The 17,827-nt window shown below is 38.6% G+C and overlaps 1 protein-coding gene across 7 annotated transcripts in view; it reads left to right on the top strand.

Annotated features, from left to right (window-relative positions):
- DGKH (diacylglycerol kinase eta) overlaps window positions 1–10,571 on the top strand; it is a 206,233-nt gene extending 195,662 nt beyond the window's left edge. For all 7 annotated transcript variants that reach the window (XM_069970557.1, XM_069970558.1, XM_069970556.1 and 4 more), the window contains one exon: window positions 5,931–10,571. In XM_069970557.1, the coding sequence (XP_069826658.1) occupies window positions 5,931–6,020 (90 nt within the window). In that variant the 3' untranslated portion in view covers window positions 6,021–10,571. The remainder of the gene's footprint in view (window positions 1–5,930) is intronic.
- Window positions 10,572–17,827: the final 7,256 nt, after the last annotated feature.

The following is a 17,827-nucleotide window of genomic DNA, read 5'->3' as shown; positions in this document are numbered from 1 at the left end:
CATCGATCATTGTAGATGTCTGGAGTGTGTTTCTGTCTTCTGGCAACACGTTTCTGCCATTGCAATCCTCCTTTTCAAGGCTCTAAATGTTTAAAATTGTAATTGTAATTTTTAATAGTAATTAAATTTTTTTCTTTATTTTTACTTTATATTTTGTTGCAATACAAAGGTACTTTTTCCAGTCATAAACTGTTTGTTGGAAAGCCCCACCACCACCACAAAAAAAAAATATGCAAAACATGTCCTTCTGGCCCATTGTGGGACTTATACGGATTACTTTGGTATTTCTGTACTTTTTTGTTTCATGATGCGTTAAAGCCCAGGCTGCTATGCTGTAGCTGTACAGCATGGGTCGTTAGGGGCTTAAAGACCCAAATGTTTAGGTGGATGCAAGCTTAAAGTGATACTGTATGAGGACTTCTCTATACAACCGTAAAGCCTAAATTATTCAGTTTTCAAACCTTTATTATAGATTTCTTAGTGCTTGATCCAGTGATAAGTGATTTTTGTCATTGGTGGTTTGCTGCATCCAGGGGGTTAAAGAGTTATGAATTATCTCTGCACTTGGCTGTATATTATAGCATGCACTTGCAGCTAATGGCTTGACCACAGCTCCTTTACCCAACTAGATGTTTATTGTACTGTACATCTATTTGCAGAAAGGGGTTAAAGTGGGTCCATCCTGGTAAGGAAACAGGCCTACAATGTCTCTAACAATGACAGTTACTGACTTTGTTAGCAAATTCTTACCGAGGGAGGGCTGTGGATACGTATTACAAAAACAATTCACAGAGGCGTATCACACTTTAAAAACGTAACATTTATTATTCGGCTAAAATGTTTAAAAAAAGCCACAAGACAAAATATACATTGATATAGGGTGCTATCTATATCATATTATATAGGTTGCCTGGACCACAGCTGATCCTATGAATAAAGGCAACACCACCCAAAACAGAAAAAAATGCAGCGAGAAACACACCAACCCGACGCATTTCCCCGTTGGTGTTAGCCATGGTTCATCAGGGGTTAAAAGTTTATTCACATGTACAGTCAGATTAATGCTGATGCCATGCAATTCACATGTTCTTGTCAACCCAATCAGTCAACTGTTGGTGTATTGGCTACTAAATCCAAGTACGTCAGGTTGGAGTTGATGTGTTTCTCACTACAATTTTTTTCAGTTTTGGGTGGTGTTGCCTTTATTCATAGGATCAGTTGTGGTCCAGGCAACCTATATAATATGATGTAGATAGCACCCTATATCAGTGGGTACATTGGTGTATATTTTTTGTCTTGTTGAGCTCTGTTAATGTTTTAGCCGTATAATAAATGTTACATTTTAATAGTGTGATAAACCCCTGTGATTTGTCTCTAATAATGAGACTATGAAGGGGTTTACTGGTCAGACAGAAAACTTTCTTTACTGACTAATTTTGAATTAAAACACCAAATGGTTTTACCTACTTCTCTTGCTTCCTCACTGCTCCTGATGTGAGATCTTCTAGTCTCCGCTGTGGCCCATGCTGCCAGCTTCTGATGACTTCCCATGCTACCTCAGTCTCTACCACACTGTGATTGGAAGTGGAAAATCATCAGAAGCTGGCAGAAGGGGAGCACAGTGAGCCAGAGAGGGAGGCAAGTATGCAATTGTTTATTGTTTTAATATACAGAAAGGTAGTAAGGAAAGTTTTTTTTGCCCAGAAACTCCCTTTGAAAATTGAGTAAAGAGGTAAACTTTGTGTTTGTCAGCTTTTAAGATGAGTTTTTTTTTTTAATGTGTCAATTTACACAAACATGATCTGCAGCAGATTTGATGCTGCAAATATCAAAGTAACTAAATGACTAAACACAACATAGAATCTGCAGATTCAAATCTGCTGCAAATTCTGTACGTGTGAATGGACCCTTAAAGTGATACTGTCACCCACCTTAGAGTCCTATTAGACAAGTGATTTTATTGCTTTCTCCGATAACAATTGCAAATGAGCACTTTTTTGAATAACCTCAAATCATTTGTTGTAATACATGGAACAATAGTCGTTAGTTACTATTGCAATAACTATTGTAATTACGATTGTTATTACAATTGTTTGTACACTCTACACTATATGAACAAATAAACAATGTGTACATACACCGAACAATTAGCGAACAATGATTTTATGGTCAGCTGAAAAAATAAGATCAATGACACACAAACAAATTTTCCTTTGTCATTTGATCATTGCCTGCATACACACGGAAAGATTATCATTTAAATTCAAATGATATGATTTTTCGCACAGTAAGGCTGGGTTCACACTGAATTTTTGCAATCCGTTCAACGTATCCATTTTTAATTGGTAACTTTTAACAGACATAAAAACATAGTTAAGGGTATAAACCCACACACCGTATATGCAGCGTATTTACTACTGCGATACGCAGCAAATACGCGACAAATGCGCAGCAAGTACGCAGCAGATTAGATCTAAATAACTGAACATAGCATCAAATCTTCACCATTACAACTGCTGCGTATTTGCTGCGTATACGGTGTGTGGGTTTATACCCTAACGCTACTTCTCTGTAGGTTAAAAAAATGCAGCCATTTCGATCCATTTTTTTTTATAATGGAAGTCAATGGAAAACCGATCCAAATGGATGACACACAATTGCATTCGTTTTTTCCATAAAACCTATTCGTTAAACGGATTGCAAAAACAATGTCAACTAGGCAGGGCTTTACGGTAGTTGGGCCCCATCTCCTGGCCGGGGAGAGGGCCCAACTCTCATGAAGCCTGCCGAGTCAACACTGTCCACCAATAAAATTAAGCGATTTTAGAGCAGAAAGAAGAAAGACAAGTTTTATACATGTATAAATCAAATGTGCAGCATCTAAGCTTGTGGACGGTGTGAAGAACTGCACGTACATAGTGTGTGTGGGGGGGAGACTACCGCTCGGTGTAGGATCTGCCCTCTCAGCCAAATAGTACCTGAGACAGGACACCACTGCAATCAGCCAAAGCCAGGAATGGATTTGAAGAGAAGATAGAGTTTTTTCCAGTGTTCCCTTATGACACCTGTTCTCTGTTTTTACTCTGTTCCTGGCTTTGGCTTTGACCCTTGGAAGTCAGGTCCTGCATCAAGTGCTTGTTTCAGAATCAGGAAAAAGACAGATGATTGGAGGACCAGGTAGAGTCAAACAGGAGCTGCAGTGAACCAGGGCTAGGTGAGAATATATATATTTTTTTTTACTGTATTGCCACAGCCACATAAACCTTTTTAACATTCCTTTAAGTGATCCTTTAAGTAAAGATTATGCTACTGTATGTTATCAACAAAACACAGCAATCACTGAGCTCAGGGAGATCAGCGACAAAAAAATCCAATGGAGTACTTAAAGGGCTACTCTGGTATTTCCCTATTTATGTGCCAATGCTGGCAACAGAGTGGGATTTAAGGGACTACGTATCAGGGTGGTTTGGTGATCTCCCCACTGGGAGGCACCCCATTGTAACAGTCTTTCCTTCCCTGGAGGGATATCTGGCTCTTTTTGTGTTTTGAGACTCGCAAATGAATATATAAGTTTATAGGGGGCAATGTTTCAGTGGAGTCTCTTGAGTGAGTACTAAATTAGATTTTTTTGACGCTAATCTCTCCCTGAGTTCCGTGATTGCTGTGTTTTTGTTGGTCTATTTTTCATTGCCCCTGTCAGCCAGAATCCTACTCTACACTGAGGAGGGGCAAATACCCTGAAACAGCTGCCTGTGGATGGATGCCTGGCTTTGGTAAACCCTTGTCATGTCGCGATACTCACCACAGAGTTAGACTTTGACGCAAAGGAGGACACCCTGGTATTTCCCTATTTATGTTCCAATACTCAAACTAAGTGGGACTTTAGGGGCTACCTATCAGGGTGGTTTGGTGATCTCCCCACTGGGAGGCACCCCTTGGCAACAGGCTTTCCTTCCCTGGCTATTCCCGTGTTTTGAGACTCGCAACTGAGGCTTCACGGACCCTTTTTTGCACACTGTATATTATGTTGAGTGCAGGAATCGGGAAGATGCAGCAATTTAAGAACTCCAAGGAGAAAATCCTTGTCTTATACACCACCCTCCTGAGATGCTGCCTTAGGCACATTGTAGAAGTTTTGCTTGTAATAATATTCACAAGTACTTGTTTTTATCATATTTTTTTATGTTGTATATTTACTGCTTCTTTGTCTCCATAAAGGGTTTGTCTAAGATTAGTAAAAAGTGTTTGTCTATTACCAGACACCGCGCCGTGGAACTGTATGTTTGTCTATTAAATTATTGTTTTACAATACTAGTGTTTTTGGACTGCTAACAGGGAAAGATAGGATGACATTATATTTGAATGGCCAAACATGTCTATATCTCTATCTGTGCGGCATGTAAATGTCTGCATGAACAATGCAGTAACCGTTCGCGCATTCAGCTGCACGATTTATTGTGCCTTTTGAAGGCACTGTATGTCAGCACCGATGCGAGCTAGTTTGTGTTTGTATGGGGCTGTGTAAAAGATCCCTTAGTTTATTAGTGCAGCCCCCCAAAGGATGAATGTGTACTCTGGACGATATGTCTTCTGTATATACTATTACCATGATTCTGTAACTTGGTTGTTATGTTAGGGTTGACAGTTTTCCAAGTCACTTCACAAGTTGTAAAACCATTTTATTTTTTAGATAGTAGATTAACTCCTATTTCCTCCTCATTTGTTAGCTGTAATAACCATTTCTTTACTGTGACATGCTTGTTTTTATCAGCCCTGCGTAACTTTATAATGTTTCATTGTACAGTGCCATAATTTTATCCATTGGCTGATCTGTTGTCTCCATTAACCTGCATTGTTCTATCACCTTAAATGTCCTTGAAATTAATGTCTTATAAGTCTGTCATACATAATTTGGGCTGCTCATTTCTTTTATTTTGTCAAAAAGGAAAACAATGCGGCAAAATCCATTTACTCAGATGCAAGATGCAATATGATTTGTTTGCTAAGCGTATTATTGTAAAAGCAATCTCTTATGAATTTAGTCCCTGTAACATTACAGGGCTGTGGTGCAGAGTGGCCATGGATCGTCATAATCCACAAATCTGTACACTTTTTTCTTATCTTCCCCCAGTACTAACCTATCAGTGTTATTTAGTTTCAGCATTTAACATGCCATTATAAGGACCTTGGCTGTTAACTGGGCAGTCAAGACCACAGCAGTGTCTCTAAGCTGTCAAGGTGTTCACCACCGTCAAGAATCTAAACAAATTCAACATTTAGAACCGAGCGGTGGTCACTGACCAGTTGACAATGTAGATCTTTGTTATCACACTGGATGCTGACACTAAGGCCTAATTCACACGTCAGTATTTTTCATCTGTTTTCCCTGACCAGGAAATACGGAATGCATTACAACCCATTATTTTCAATGGTGCTATTCATACATCTAGTTTTTTTGCTGATCCGCAATCCGTGACAAAAAAACCCAGACATGTTGTAATACGGTCCAAGAATGGAAAAAACATGAGTTGCTTTTGATATTTTTTTTTTGCGCAGTTTTACTAGATATTTTTTGTGCATGGAAACTGTAACACAATCCTTTGAATTACATGTGACTATGTTTTAGTTCCACAGCACATTGTGTGGCCGGGGAGGTTCACTGTTTAGATAAAATCTGCGTCCGCCTCTAGACTTGACTTAACACTGTAGCTCCTCTCTTCCGATGAGCTATATGGGTTCTTTCAGATGGTCCTTCACTGATCAGGTTCTTTAACTTACCCTTTAGTGGAAAAACCCTTAATATAATTAAAACTCTCCCCCTGAAGTCCAAGTTACTGTTGTAGTTTTTTTGCACAATGCTCTTAAAAGTCACAATTTTTTAATTTGCAGCATAGCATTAAGGATAACAAATTCTTTGGTTTTTCTTGCAGGATCTGGGGATAATGAAAGTGGGTCATATGAAGCGAATTCTACAGGGAATTAAGGAGCTCGGCAAAAATCCAGCTTTTTCTGAGGTGTGAAGGCACTGCTGGTGTCCCTGCATGGAGCGAGGCTTGGACAGTGGCTCAAGTTGTTTCAAGGCACTGTACGGTTTTTAGTTTACTGGTTCAGTAAGAGGTTGTATACAGCTGGAAGAAAATGCCTGGCTTATTGAAAGCTTGGTTTAGAGTTACCAGTTTGTGCCAAAGTTAGCAAAAAAAAAATTTTTTTTACAAAGTTTGGTTAAGTTTGGATCTGCACTTGTACATGTGGCTTTACTGATTCCAAGAGACTATTGGTTAGATAGAAGCCACCTCGGGTCGTGTTGGCACATTTGTAAAGCTGCCATCTGCAATGTCTGACAACATATAATTTTATGGCAAAAAGTCAACATGCTAGTTTGTATGAGGCCCAAACCTCCAAACAACAGGGGAGGCCAAAATGCAATTGAGCCAAACCTATATGGGTAATCTTGGTTCACGCTGCCTCAGGTACCGCTCATTCACTGGCCAAGGAGTTTGATTCTAAAACACTTTGTATAAAGTGAATGCAATCTAAATGCATGGAGTGCCTGTTGAAATTGTATTTCAGTTGCATGACATATCTGATACAAAAATGTCAAAAAAAAGAAAAAAAAAAGAACTTGAACAACTTTTATATTGAATTTAATATGGATTAATTTATTACTACTGATGTGTCTGTTGGTTAAAGGCACTTTTCTATTAGTTGTTGTATATTTTTGCATGACTATGGTCAGTGGCCGGGGGATTGTGGGTGTGAACATGTAGCCCATGTGCCATGTATCCTAAGAAAATGATGTGCATTATGTATGTTCTACATATTTATTCTAGATAGTCAATATTGTTTAGTAATTAATACTGAAAATGTAGGTTATTGCAAATTTTTATTCTGCAAAGATGGTTACCTCACAAAATAATTTATCTTGAATATCCACGGGGACCCTTTCCAATGCCTTATATCATTTTAGATGTATAGCCGGATTATGGGAGTTTAGCAGCAGTCGTAAGATCATAATCCTCAATGTAGCAATAGCATACAATAATGGTGGTCTTCCCACCAGCTTTTTGGTAGCATATACATAACTTTCATCCACAGATATGGCCAAGGTGCCAACTCTTTTGCTGCTTGCATCACATTTCCCCATCACAAACTTTCTATAGCTATATAGAATATTTCATTAGTTCCATAGGTAGTCTGCTAAATTCCAGGTCTCATTTCACACCACTCATCCTAATAAAGTAGATCTTAAAAGGTCTATACACAATCAAAAATCTGATGCAGGATTTGCTGAACTGCCCCATAGAGTGGTAGTGCCAGATAATTTCTACTTTTACAGTCTTGTATGCTTTTTGTACATGTTTAGCGTTCTTCTGTACTGCAGGATCCAGTGTGGTTGTAAATTTTTCATTTATCATTAGAGATGAGCGAACCTGCATAAAGCTCTAAGGTTGTCTGGAAAACATGGATACAGCCAATGACTATATCCATGATTTCCACATAGCCTTAGGGCTTTATCCAACTTCAGCAGCCACCGCTAATCAAATGCCAAAAGTTCGGGTTCGGATCGCCTCGAGCATGCTCCAGGTTCGCTCATCTTTATTTATCATACATCCGAGTTGTAGGTTTGGAAATAGGTGTGCAAATGCTAAGCAGGTCTTGAAATGACATAGCCACAAAGGGAATACAGTCTTTGTACTGCATATAATATATATGCTGCTCACATCTGACTGCTTCCTGAAGTGCAGGAGAACCCCTTTATAGTCTGGTCCGAATAGGATTTCTTTGGTTTTCATATATGTTAGGTTATCCCTATCTTTATCCCTGGAGCCCCAGTAACAAGCATGCCTAGGAGTTGGCTCATGACACAATACTTTATAGTTCTTACATGTCAAGGTTTAAGAAAGTTGTTATAATGGGGGTCTAACTAGCTCTTAACCTTTACAGTTTTTGTAAATCTTACATTTAAATGGTGTTTTGCAGTTATTCAGGCCAGATTTTTATTCTTGTTAAGAGGTTCCTCCAATTCCAGCTATTCACATACCTTGCAGTATCAGCCATTGTGTCTGATATTACAATAGGTCAAACTGTATAAAAGCCTAGTGAAAGGACCAGCAATGTGTGTGGTTTGCTACGAACCACACTATCAGACATTAAAGTTATGGGCACACAATGAACGTTAGTGAGTGAGTGAAATAGAAAATTGCCAAATTTCCCCTCAAGCTGTGTACTGTTTGCTGTCTTTTACTCAATCCACGGGCTGAATGGCGGTATTTCCCTAATGTTATACCCAAACTGGGCAACCATTTTGCACACGAATTCCATGAGTTAAAATTTTTTTGAATTATTGATGACTTTTAAACCCTGTGCATTTTCTTAGCTGCCTTCTTAGGGAAAATTCTGTCTACCAAATGGTTTGTTGTTTGCGTGGGCAACAAGTGCACTTTACGTGATCGCTGTAACACTGCCAGTGGAAACCAGAGAGTCCGGCATATGAGTGGGCACGCCCATGTGCAGTATTTTTTATCCAGTTAGTCATTGCAAAAAATATTAACACATTGTTGAATACACAGCTTGTTTTTTTATTCAGGACAGGTCAATGGCTCCACCATTGCAAAAACTTTTTGTGGATGTTAAATATACAGTACAAAGTGCTTATCAAAGAGAAAGGAAACATTTCAAGATTAAGCCTCCTTACAGCTACCCCCTCACCATCTTCAGCTTACTGATTTCCAAAAAGAGTTTGGTTTTGCCCCCCTCTGTCATGAATGACGTTGCGTATTAGAACATCCCTGCTTTCTGGAAAAGCAGGACAATCTTTGTGCAATATTTCTACTTTAATGAAGCGCATGCTATGTTTTTGTGGGGTAACTTATCACACAAAGCCTATAATAAAGGGGTTGCCAGTGCACTACTTTAATACTGTATCTGTTTGGAATCTAAATATCTCACTGTTATGCAGTTGACCTGCATATTTGTATATTATGTTTCAGCACTGTATCGACATACATAAAGTTTTATGAAACTATGTGTAAGTAATATTGACTTTTTTAAACTTGGATGTTAATTTTCAGTGTTAAGAGATGTGAGCATTTTGCTTTTATCCATTTTACTATAAATGAATATTGCCTCACTAAATATGTATTTGCTGGTATTTCTTCAGAAGGGTTACTGTGACCATGTCATGTAATTGTTTAATCGGATTCTTCTTCCTGCAGGCTGTTTTTCTAGAGTGCTCACTGAAGCATTATGCATTAGGCTCACAAATATGCAGCGTTGCCAGTAGAGTAACCATTTCATGGCTAACATTACAAAGCTTTGTTATACTTTTTACTGCTATCCTATATGGCACACTGATTCCAGGGGTGCCTGCACTATTACACTTTGCATCAAATAGATACTATGTATTATTAAATCATTAGTGTACATAGGGTTGCCCTATCATACATTCTTGCACTTATGGACAGTTTCCTACTGTAAAAATGATTTTCTTGGCAGCTCCAACTTCATGTCTAGATTGTAGCCTCCAGTAAATTGGCATGCCCTTTTGATGCTACCTTTTTATTCTTTGACTGTTTGTCATGTAATAGGTTGCTTACAGGAACACTCCAGGTATAATTGATTTTAGTTAAAGGGGTTGGATAACTGTAAGGGTAGACTCACACACACCGGATCCAGAGCGGATTTCACGCTGCAAATTCACAGGATTGACATTATCTGCTCCGCACTCCAGCTTGCTTCGAGGTTCCCAGCTGGGACGTCCAGACGCCAGGAGCCCCGGAAGCAAGCAGGAGTGTGGAGCAGGTAATGTATGCTCCGGCCACCGGGGATGTCAATCCTGCTGTGATTATGTAATCTGATTGAAAATGACAGGCAAGGGATCCACAGCGGATTTCGCTGCAAATTCACTGTGTGAAATCCATTGCGGATCCGGTGTGTGTGAGTCTACTCAAAAAATGTATCAGGCTTACAAAACATGACTACTTTCTTCCAGAAACAGCACCATTACTTTCCTAAGTTTAGGTTTAGTTTACAGTTCAGTTCCATTAAAGTGAGTAGAGCTAAATTACAATACACACACACAACCTGAGATGGGTGCTGTTTTCACAAAAAAGAAGCTGGTTTTTTTTTTCTTCTAATCATGGATAACCCACTTAAAGGGGTTATCCAGCATTAGAAAAACAATGCCAATTTTTTACCAGAGCCAGCACCACTCTTGTCTCCAGTTTGGGTTATCAATTAGTTCCAATTAACCACACCTGAACTAGAGACATGAGTTGTGTTGTCTCTGGAAGAAAGTGGCCATGCTTTTCTAACACTGGATAACCCCTTTAATTTACACCATCTTGTTGGTATAAGTACATTAAACAAATATGGCATTCAAGCCGGGCGTATAAAAAAGTATATAGACCAGAGTGTGTTTCATTTATTTACTGTGTATGTCAAGTTGCTAATTATAATATTGGAAAAGTGGTTGAAAACAATACCAGATCTAACTCTGCGTTTCAGCCAGTACCACATTTCTTTTACAAATAATGATTGCAGCACTTTATGCATGAAGTAGAGAAATGGATGCACCATGGTGTGTCAATATTAGAATAAATCTACTCCATTATGTTATGCAAAGTGCAGAATTTGAATGGGTTGGGTGTAGCATTCTCTACCCTTTTTTATTCCTTGCAATATACATATCACTGTAATTCAGCTTTTGCCAGGGTGTTCCTTTAATAACACCATCAGTGTCATAGCTGTACAGAGGGACTTGTGAAATGGTTTTGTTGTTAAAAAAAAATAAAAAAATAATAACCTGGCCCACCACAATCCACCAGGGGTGCACATAGTGAAGTCCCAACACATTGCACATCATTTGTGCTATACATTGATGCATTCATAATTTAGACTCATGGATTAAATTTGCTACATGTGTTGGACTCTTTAGGGTCCTATTAGACAAAGGTTTTTTTTTTGTTATCTCCAATTAACGATAAATGTTTTTTGGGACTGACCTGAAATCATTTGCCATAATACACAGTGATAGTCATTAGTTACGATCAGTCGTAGTATGCAATTGATCGTAATTATAAATGAATGATGTGTATGTGTACCAAAAATTTGCGAATGATTAACAATGATTTTATGGTCAGCACAAAAGATGCGCTCCACAACATATAAGCGAAGTTTCGTTTGTCGTGGTAACTAGAGATGATCAAACCGGGTTCGGGTTCGAGTCCATCCGAACCCGAACGATCGGCATTTGATTAGCGGTGGCTGCTGAACTTGGATAAAGCTCTAAGGTTGTCTGGAAAACATAGATACAGCCAATGACTATATCCATGATTTCCACATAGCCTTAGGGCGTTATCCAACTTCAGCAGACACCGCTAATCAAATGCCGAAAGTTCGGGTTCGGATGGACTCGAGCATGCTCCAGGTTCGCTCATCTCTAGTGTTAACCTTTCCTGCATAAACACAAAAGATTATCTCTTAAATTCGAATGATATACCGATTTTGCACACAATAATCATCATGTGTAATAGGGCCCTTACTTTATCTGGTCTTTTGATTGCTATTATAACTAGACTATTGCTATCATTTTCACTATTTAGGTTGGTTTCAGACAAACTTTAGCAATTCTGCATCAAGCTGTAGACAACATGTTGATACCATGAAAAAATGTATATTGACCTGCTTTGCTCCCTCCGCCTTCATCCCAGAGCCAGTCCCATTGCACTGTTCTTGCAGCACATGTATCGCCCGTGCAGCCAATCAGTGCCTGTAGTAGTGCTCCACATCAGCTGCTGACTCACTCCTCATTTTCTAATCCCAAACACAAGAGGCGCTGTGCCAGGTCCAGGAAGGTGGTGGTAGGAGTGCGAAGGAAATCATAATTTGTATGGTTTCCAGCAGTACCAACACATTTTACAAGTCAGAATGCCCCTTTTGTTAAAGTGAGTAAATCATTTTCCATATTGTGATTTGTTACTCCAAAAATAAATCCAGTGAAACTCCTGGGAAGTTTTCCACCAGTCAGTAGTGCTTTACTTCATGCAGTGAAAAGCAGCCATATTACATAATTTACATGTCACAGATATCTCAGTGGGTCTGCAATTGACTAGTCTATAGCACATCTACGGTTGGCACTTACAACATTCCCTGTTATTTACCAAGAACCGGGTAGTAGCCTCAATCGTGCCTTTACAATAACACTGCCTCTAGATATGTCTTTTGAGGACCGGAGAGATTTACACATGATGGCTGGAGATTATGCCATCATGTGAACTACCTAAAAATAAGGGATTTCTGGATTAGTCTTTAAGGGTATGTGCAAACTACGGAATCTTGGCGGATCACCCAGCTCACCCCCGACCGCATATATGCCTGTGCCATAGACTCCATTCTATGGTCAGGCAGATTCCACAGTCCGCATGAAGAATGACCCCATTCATTTTCTGCGCAGACTGCGTAATCTGCCTGTGCAGAATGGACTCTATCGTAGTGTACATATTCCCTAAGAGTAATAATCTTTGGTCTCAAGTGGTCTAGTATTAACCAAAAACCCAAGATAGGCCCAACACTCCTATTGTAGAATCTGTAACAATTAATGGTGCTGATGTTTTCCTATGTTTTAGATTAAGGTTTTTAATACAAAACAATAAAAAACAGCCCCCTGGGTCATAGATTAAGGTAAAGGGAAGACAGAAGGTGTATTGATATTTTCTTATTTATTCTTGAAGGATTTTCATACTCAACCTTTTCCTCCCAGGATAACTGTTTTGGTAGCATTTTTATTACATGTTTTTTAACAAGTGGAAAAAAGTAGAAAAAGTGTGAGCTTCACAGTACTAAGGTTTTACATCAACTCTCCCCAAAAATCCTTTTCAATAAACCCCTGACAGATGTAGAACTCCACCAGAAGTTTTATGATAAAGTAGCTGCACATTCAGTAGGTAGTAGTGTAGGTAGTAGTAGACACAGACATATCATGATTAAAGACTGACTCTACATAAACATTTGAGTCATTTATAAAAAATATTGTGTTAATTGTTCTGATGCTCGATAACAGGCTTTATTACAACTAAGAGCTGCATTCATAATTCTGCAGGCTTTCAACTTGAGATACTTTCAAATACCTTGCAGTTGTCTCTGGTGTTTTGATCTTTGATGTGTCATCTGTACACTAGGCAATACACAGTAGCTATATAAACAAATCTATTCAGTTGCTTTAAATTAAACCAGTAGAGTTAGGAATGCCGCTCTGAGCTATAATACCGCAGGATCTGTGCAAGATAAGTAAATCATTCTGGTCAAGGCAACATTTCTCTGACCTGACAAAAGATATTCCCTACAACACGTAACATAACAACGATAATGTGCCAGGCTAGATTGAAAAACACATTTGGTAAGGATTACCAGACACTTGAAAACATTTCTGACAGGGCAGAAATTTTGATTAACAGGGGTCCAGGTCCTGAGATCCGCACCACATACCAAAATGAAAGATCTCGGCTCTTCTTGGCAAGGTGAGCCAAGTGGTATATGCACTCACCTGCTTTCTATCACTATGCTCTGCCAGTTTGCACTTTAGTTTCAGTGCTATATGGGGTCCTGGGAACCAGACCCCACATGTTTCCATGGCATGTCAGAAAGTTTTAACAATTAGTTATTACTTAAACTTTTAACTAGGGATGGTTTGAATCTGCCGAGGTTCGGGTTTGTATGAACCCGAATGCTCGGCATCAGATTCCCGCTGTCTGCCCGCTCCGTACAGCGGGAGGACAGCCTGGAAAACTGGGATACAGCCTATGGTTATAGCTGTATCCCAGTTTTCCAGGCGGTCGTCCCGCTGTATCCACCCTCTCCACTGAGCGGGCAGACAGCGGGAATCATTTCCGAGGGTTCGGGTTCGTCCGAACCGAACCAGGTTCGGACCATACCTACTTTTAACCAATGGCCAACATTACTCTTGCTTTGCATGTATAATCTGGTCTCCATCATTAAGTGTTCTGTTACTGTTGGGTTCGATGATTTATAATGGTTGGTTAATTGTAAACTTTTTATAATATTCCAAAGTAGCTTGTGGATTCTATTATATCTACACTAAAATGTAGGTCTAAAAAGTGCCCTGGTCACTTTCTGACTAGCAAGGTAAGTGATTTTGCCTTTTTTAATTATCGCAACAACAAAAACTTTCCTCTCTACAGAAGTACTTCTATGCAAATATTTCTGTGTTGTTCGAGCTTCCTAGTATGTTTGATGACTGTTTAAATATAAGTGCATAGATTTTTTCTATTAATGATCTTAATAAGACCAAAAACCGAAGTGTTGATAATTTTGTATCGATAAGGATTAACATCTGAAACATTCCTGATAATAGGAACCTGTAGCACCCATGTAAATCTGTAGGCCATACATGTGCCCCCAAATAATTATACAGAACCTGTGGGATACAATCTGCAGCAAGCTCCATCTGATGTCACGTTACTCTGATTACATCTCATGGCACATTGTACTCAGGAAGTATCTGCATACAAATGCTTCATACAGTGTGCATGAGGGTGTATCTAGTTACAAAGCAGGCCACATTTTGTTTGATCTAAATATTTAGTAAATTGAAGCATCCTGTATCTGTTGGGGCCATCAATTCCTGTTAGTAACACAGATTCCAATAACTGCTTTCATTTATTTGGAAACTAGTATTTTTAGAAAGTTAACCCCCCCCCCCCCCCCCTTAAAAAAAAAAAGAAGATAGATTCTGTAGAACATCTATGTTGACGTCCCTCACAGGAGAGTTGGGGAGACCATTGGGGAACTCAACACTTACATCACAACTATTTCAAACTTTTGACATGTCTACAGACACAAGGGTAGTGCAGGTTTTCCCCACATGGAGTGGCTGTTCAATAGAACTGAGGGTAACCACACCTTTTAATAAAACACTAAGCCTAAGAAGGTATTTCTCAGTAGTCAGTCAGCTTGGTTGTACACAAGAATCAAAGTTTACAGGAGTTTTAATAAGTATTGAATGTACATGGTTTATAGCTTATTCTCCTCTGCTCCTTACTGAAGTAGTGATGATTACCCCGCTGATACTGATACTCCACACATAATAGACTACAATTCTGAAAAAATGGCTGCTGTCCATTGCACAACTGCAAACCAAAATTGGAAACAGTATAATAAAGCATACAGTGTAATTTTTTTGGCTTTACTTAGATACGATGTTCAGAATAAAGTGAATTTTGTTTGTTTACATACTGTTTACAATGGCACAGGTTTTATTTTTTAATAGACTGTATACAAATTTAAGCTATTTATTGCATACAATGAAACAATGTTTTGTGGTTACACCTTTGGAATATAATGTTACATTTCCCTGTACAGATATTGGGTGGCTTTGTAAACCTAGTTAGCAATTTTTATGACTACTAAGTGACCAGTTTTCTGTGCCTTTTTGTTGGATGCATCATAACCTATTTATTATTAATGTATGGAAGTCACTGAGATGTGTATTTTTGTAAATTGATGGAGGCAATGTTTGTTTGTTTTTGTAAATAATTGAGCTGCTGCCTTTTGTTAGGCGCTCAACTGAGATCTTCCTTCTCAAATAAACATAATACATTCACTGTATGGAATGAGCCTGTTTTTGTTCGTGCCTGCATATTGTCTTGGTAGAAGATTACTCAAAAAGGTTCACTTTGTAAGAATTATTATGTATATATAAATATACATCCAGAGTATAGATAATGCACATATATATATACACACCACCCTCTTACTGGGTTTAGATTCGAGGTTGGGCCAGTAAATGAAATACAAGAGCGAGTGTAAAGTAAATCACATATTGTCAGAGTGGAATTTTGCCTTTATATTTGTTATAAGAGTTGTATAACATATAAAAGAGCAGAAAACAATAATAATTACAAAAAGAGGACACAATGTAACACTAAACAATACACATTACACTAGACCAAACTAACATATTACATTTCCAACAATATGAAATACAACCATAGTTACCACAACAAGATCTCTTACACACAGGTCTCCATCACAGTAGTTGCTCCTTCAGGTCTGGTCATTCCTTTCTTTCCCCTTTACCTTCTTTCCCCTTTCTTTCCCCTTTACCTTCTTTCCCCTTTCTGTCCTCCTCTCCCTCCTATCCTCCTCCTCCTTCCCCTCAGCCATGTTTATATCATCAAGCATTGTCATTGTCTCTACCTTTTAGATCATTGCCATATTGTCAGTTGGTATCACAATGTAATCTTGCACATGTAAACACTCTACCTGTGACACCAAGTGGCTATATGATGCAAGAATCTGGGCATACAGTGGGTATTTAGCCTGCATGGACTCCAGATATGTAACAATATACATACATATATACAGATATAGCCTGTGTCAATCTTGCTCACAATGATGCATTTAACTAAACAAATTGACTTAACCTAGCTCCCTGATACAATTGATGTGTCAGGGATGAGGTAAACCCTGGCTAAATCTGTAGTCCTCCATCTTCATTCCAATAAATAGATACCTTATAAAATATATCCAAAATGGCTGAATATAAGATATATATTTTCCAAGGTCCGTTTCTTACAACTTGTACTTCCAACACATGTTAGTATAGTGCAACAGTGCACACATACACCACTAAAACATTGATGCTAGTACACACTAGTTATACGAGGGACAAAAAGCAGAACCAGTTTTTTTTTTTTTTACCAAAACCAGAGCTGACCCATAGAAAAACTATTTGCACCCACACCTGGTTTTGGTGAAAATACTGATCAAATGGGAACATATTCAATAAAAAGAACAAATGGGAACATAGAGTGAAAAATAACATCCGTCTGTGACCTTGGAAACAACACCGCATCAAAATGACTGTTACCTGTCTCCATGAAAATGTGTAAAGAGAAACTCCATTAAACAAATGGGACTAATATCTACAGTGTATACAGTGCCTAGCCTGAGCTGAAAAAATACCATCACTGATGAGAAGGTTTCTGTGGTTCGAGGTTTTATATGAGAAGGAGGTGCCTATGGATTTACCACATAAAAATATCCAATATTTTTATAGGACTCCTCTCTGTTGCTGTGGATGACTCCTTTCTTATAATTTGAAGTGAGTTATCTTGAAGACAATTTAGTTGGTTACAAGGCTGACTGATATATAAAGATTTGGATGAATTTCATGTTCACGTGACAAATATGTTCTGGATACAAGCAAAACAGTGCATATGCACCTCGGACATGGAAATGCTGGCATGATACAGAAGTCATTGTTTTCTGGATAAAGGAGGTCATGTGTTGAGTCACTGGGGGAGAAGTTATCATTGCCTACACCGGCCCAGAGTGGCAGAATTATGAAGTGTTTTTTTGTTTTTGTTTTTATAAGTCCTGTTGCTTAAAAAAAAGGGCAGTGTCCAGTATAAGTCCTGTTGTTGCTTAAAACAAATGTGCAGTCTTCCCACTCTGTGCTGGCACAGGGAATCATGAATTCCCCTGACAGGTCCACCTTCAACAAGTATTTATATTTTCATTTGAGATAATTTATGTGCAACTATATCAGTAGATTACACACAATTTCTTAATAGATTTACACACAATTTTTGTACTGACAAAAAAAAGTGCAACAGCAACCTACAGTTGCAAGTGCTTACTGTATCTACTCCCCCGTTGTACACAAAACTTGCTCTATAGATATAAAAAATTAGGATCTGAGCAAACTATTTGATCAGAGTGTACCTTGTCACCACGTTAAAGTGTCCTTAGAGACATGGTCCTTACTCTAGCATTTTCACACTAGCAATAGCCTCTCCTGGGCTAA

The sequence above is a fragment of the Dendropsophus ebraccatus genome, chromosome 5, assembly GCF_027789765.1.
Source record: "Dendropsophus ebraccatus isolate aDenEbr1 chromosome 5, aDenEbr1.pat, whole genome shotgun sequence".
Taxonomy (NCBI): Eukaryota; Metazoa; Chordata; class Amphibia; order Anura; family Hylidae; genus Dendropsophus; species Dendropsophus ebraccatus.
The sequence above is the reverse complement of the archived record's forward strand: the minus strand, read 5'-3'. Positions and strand labels throughout refer to the sequence as shown.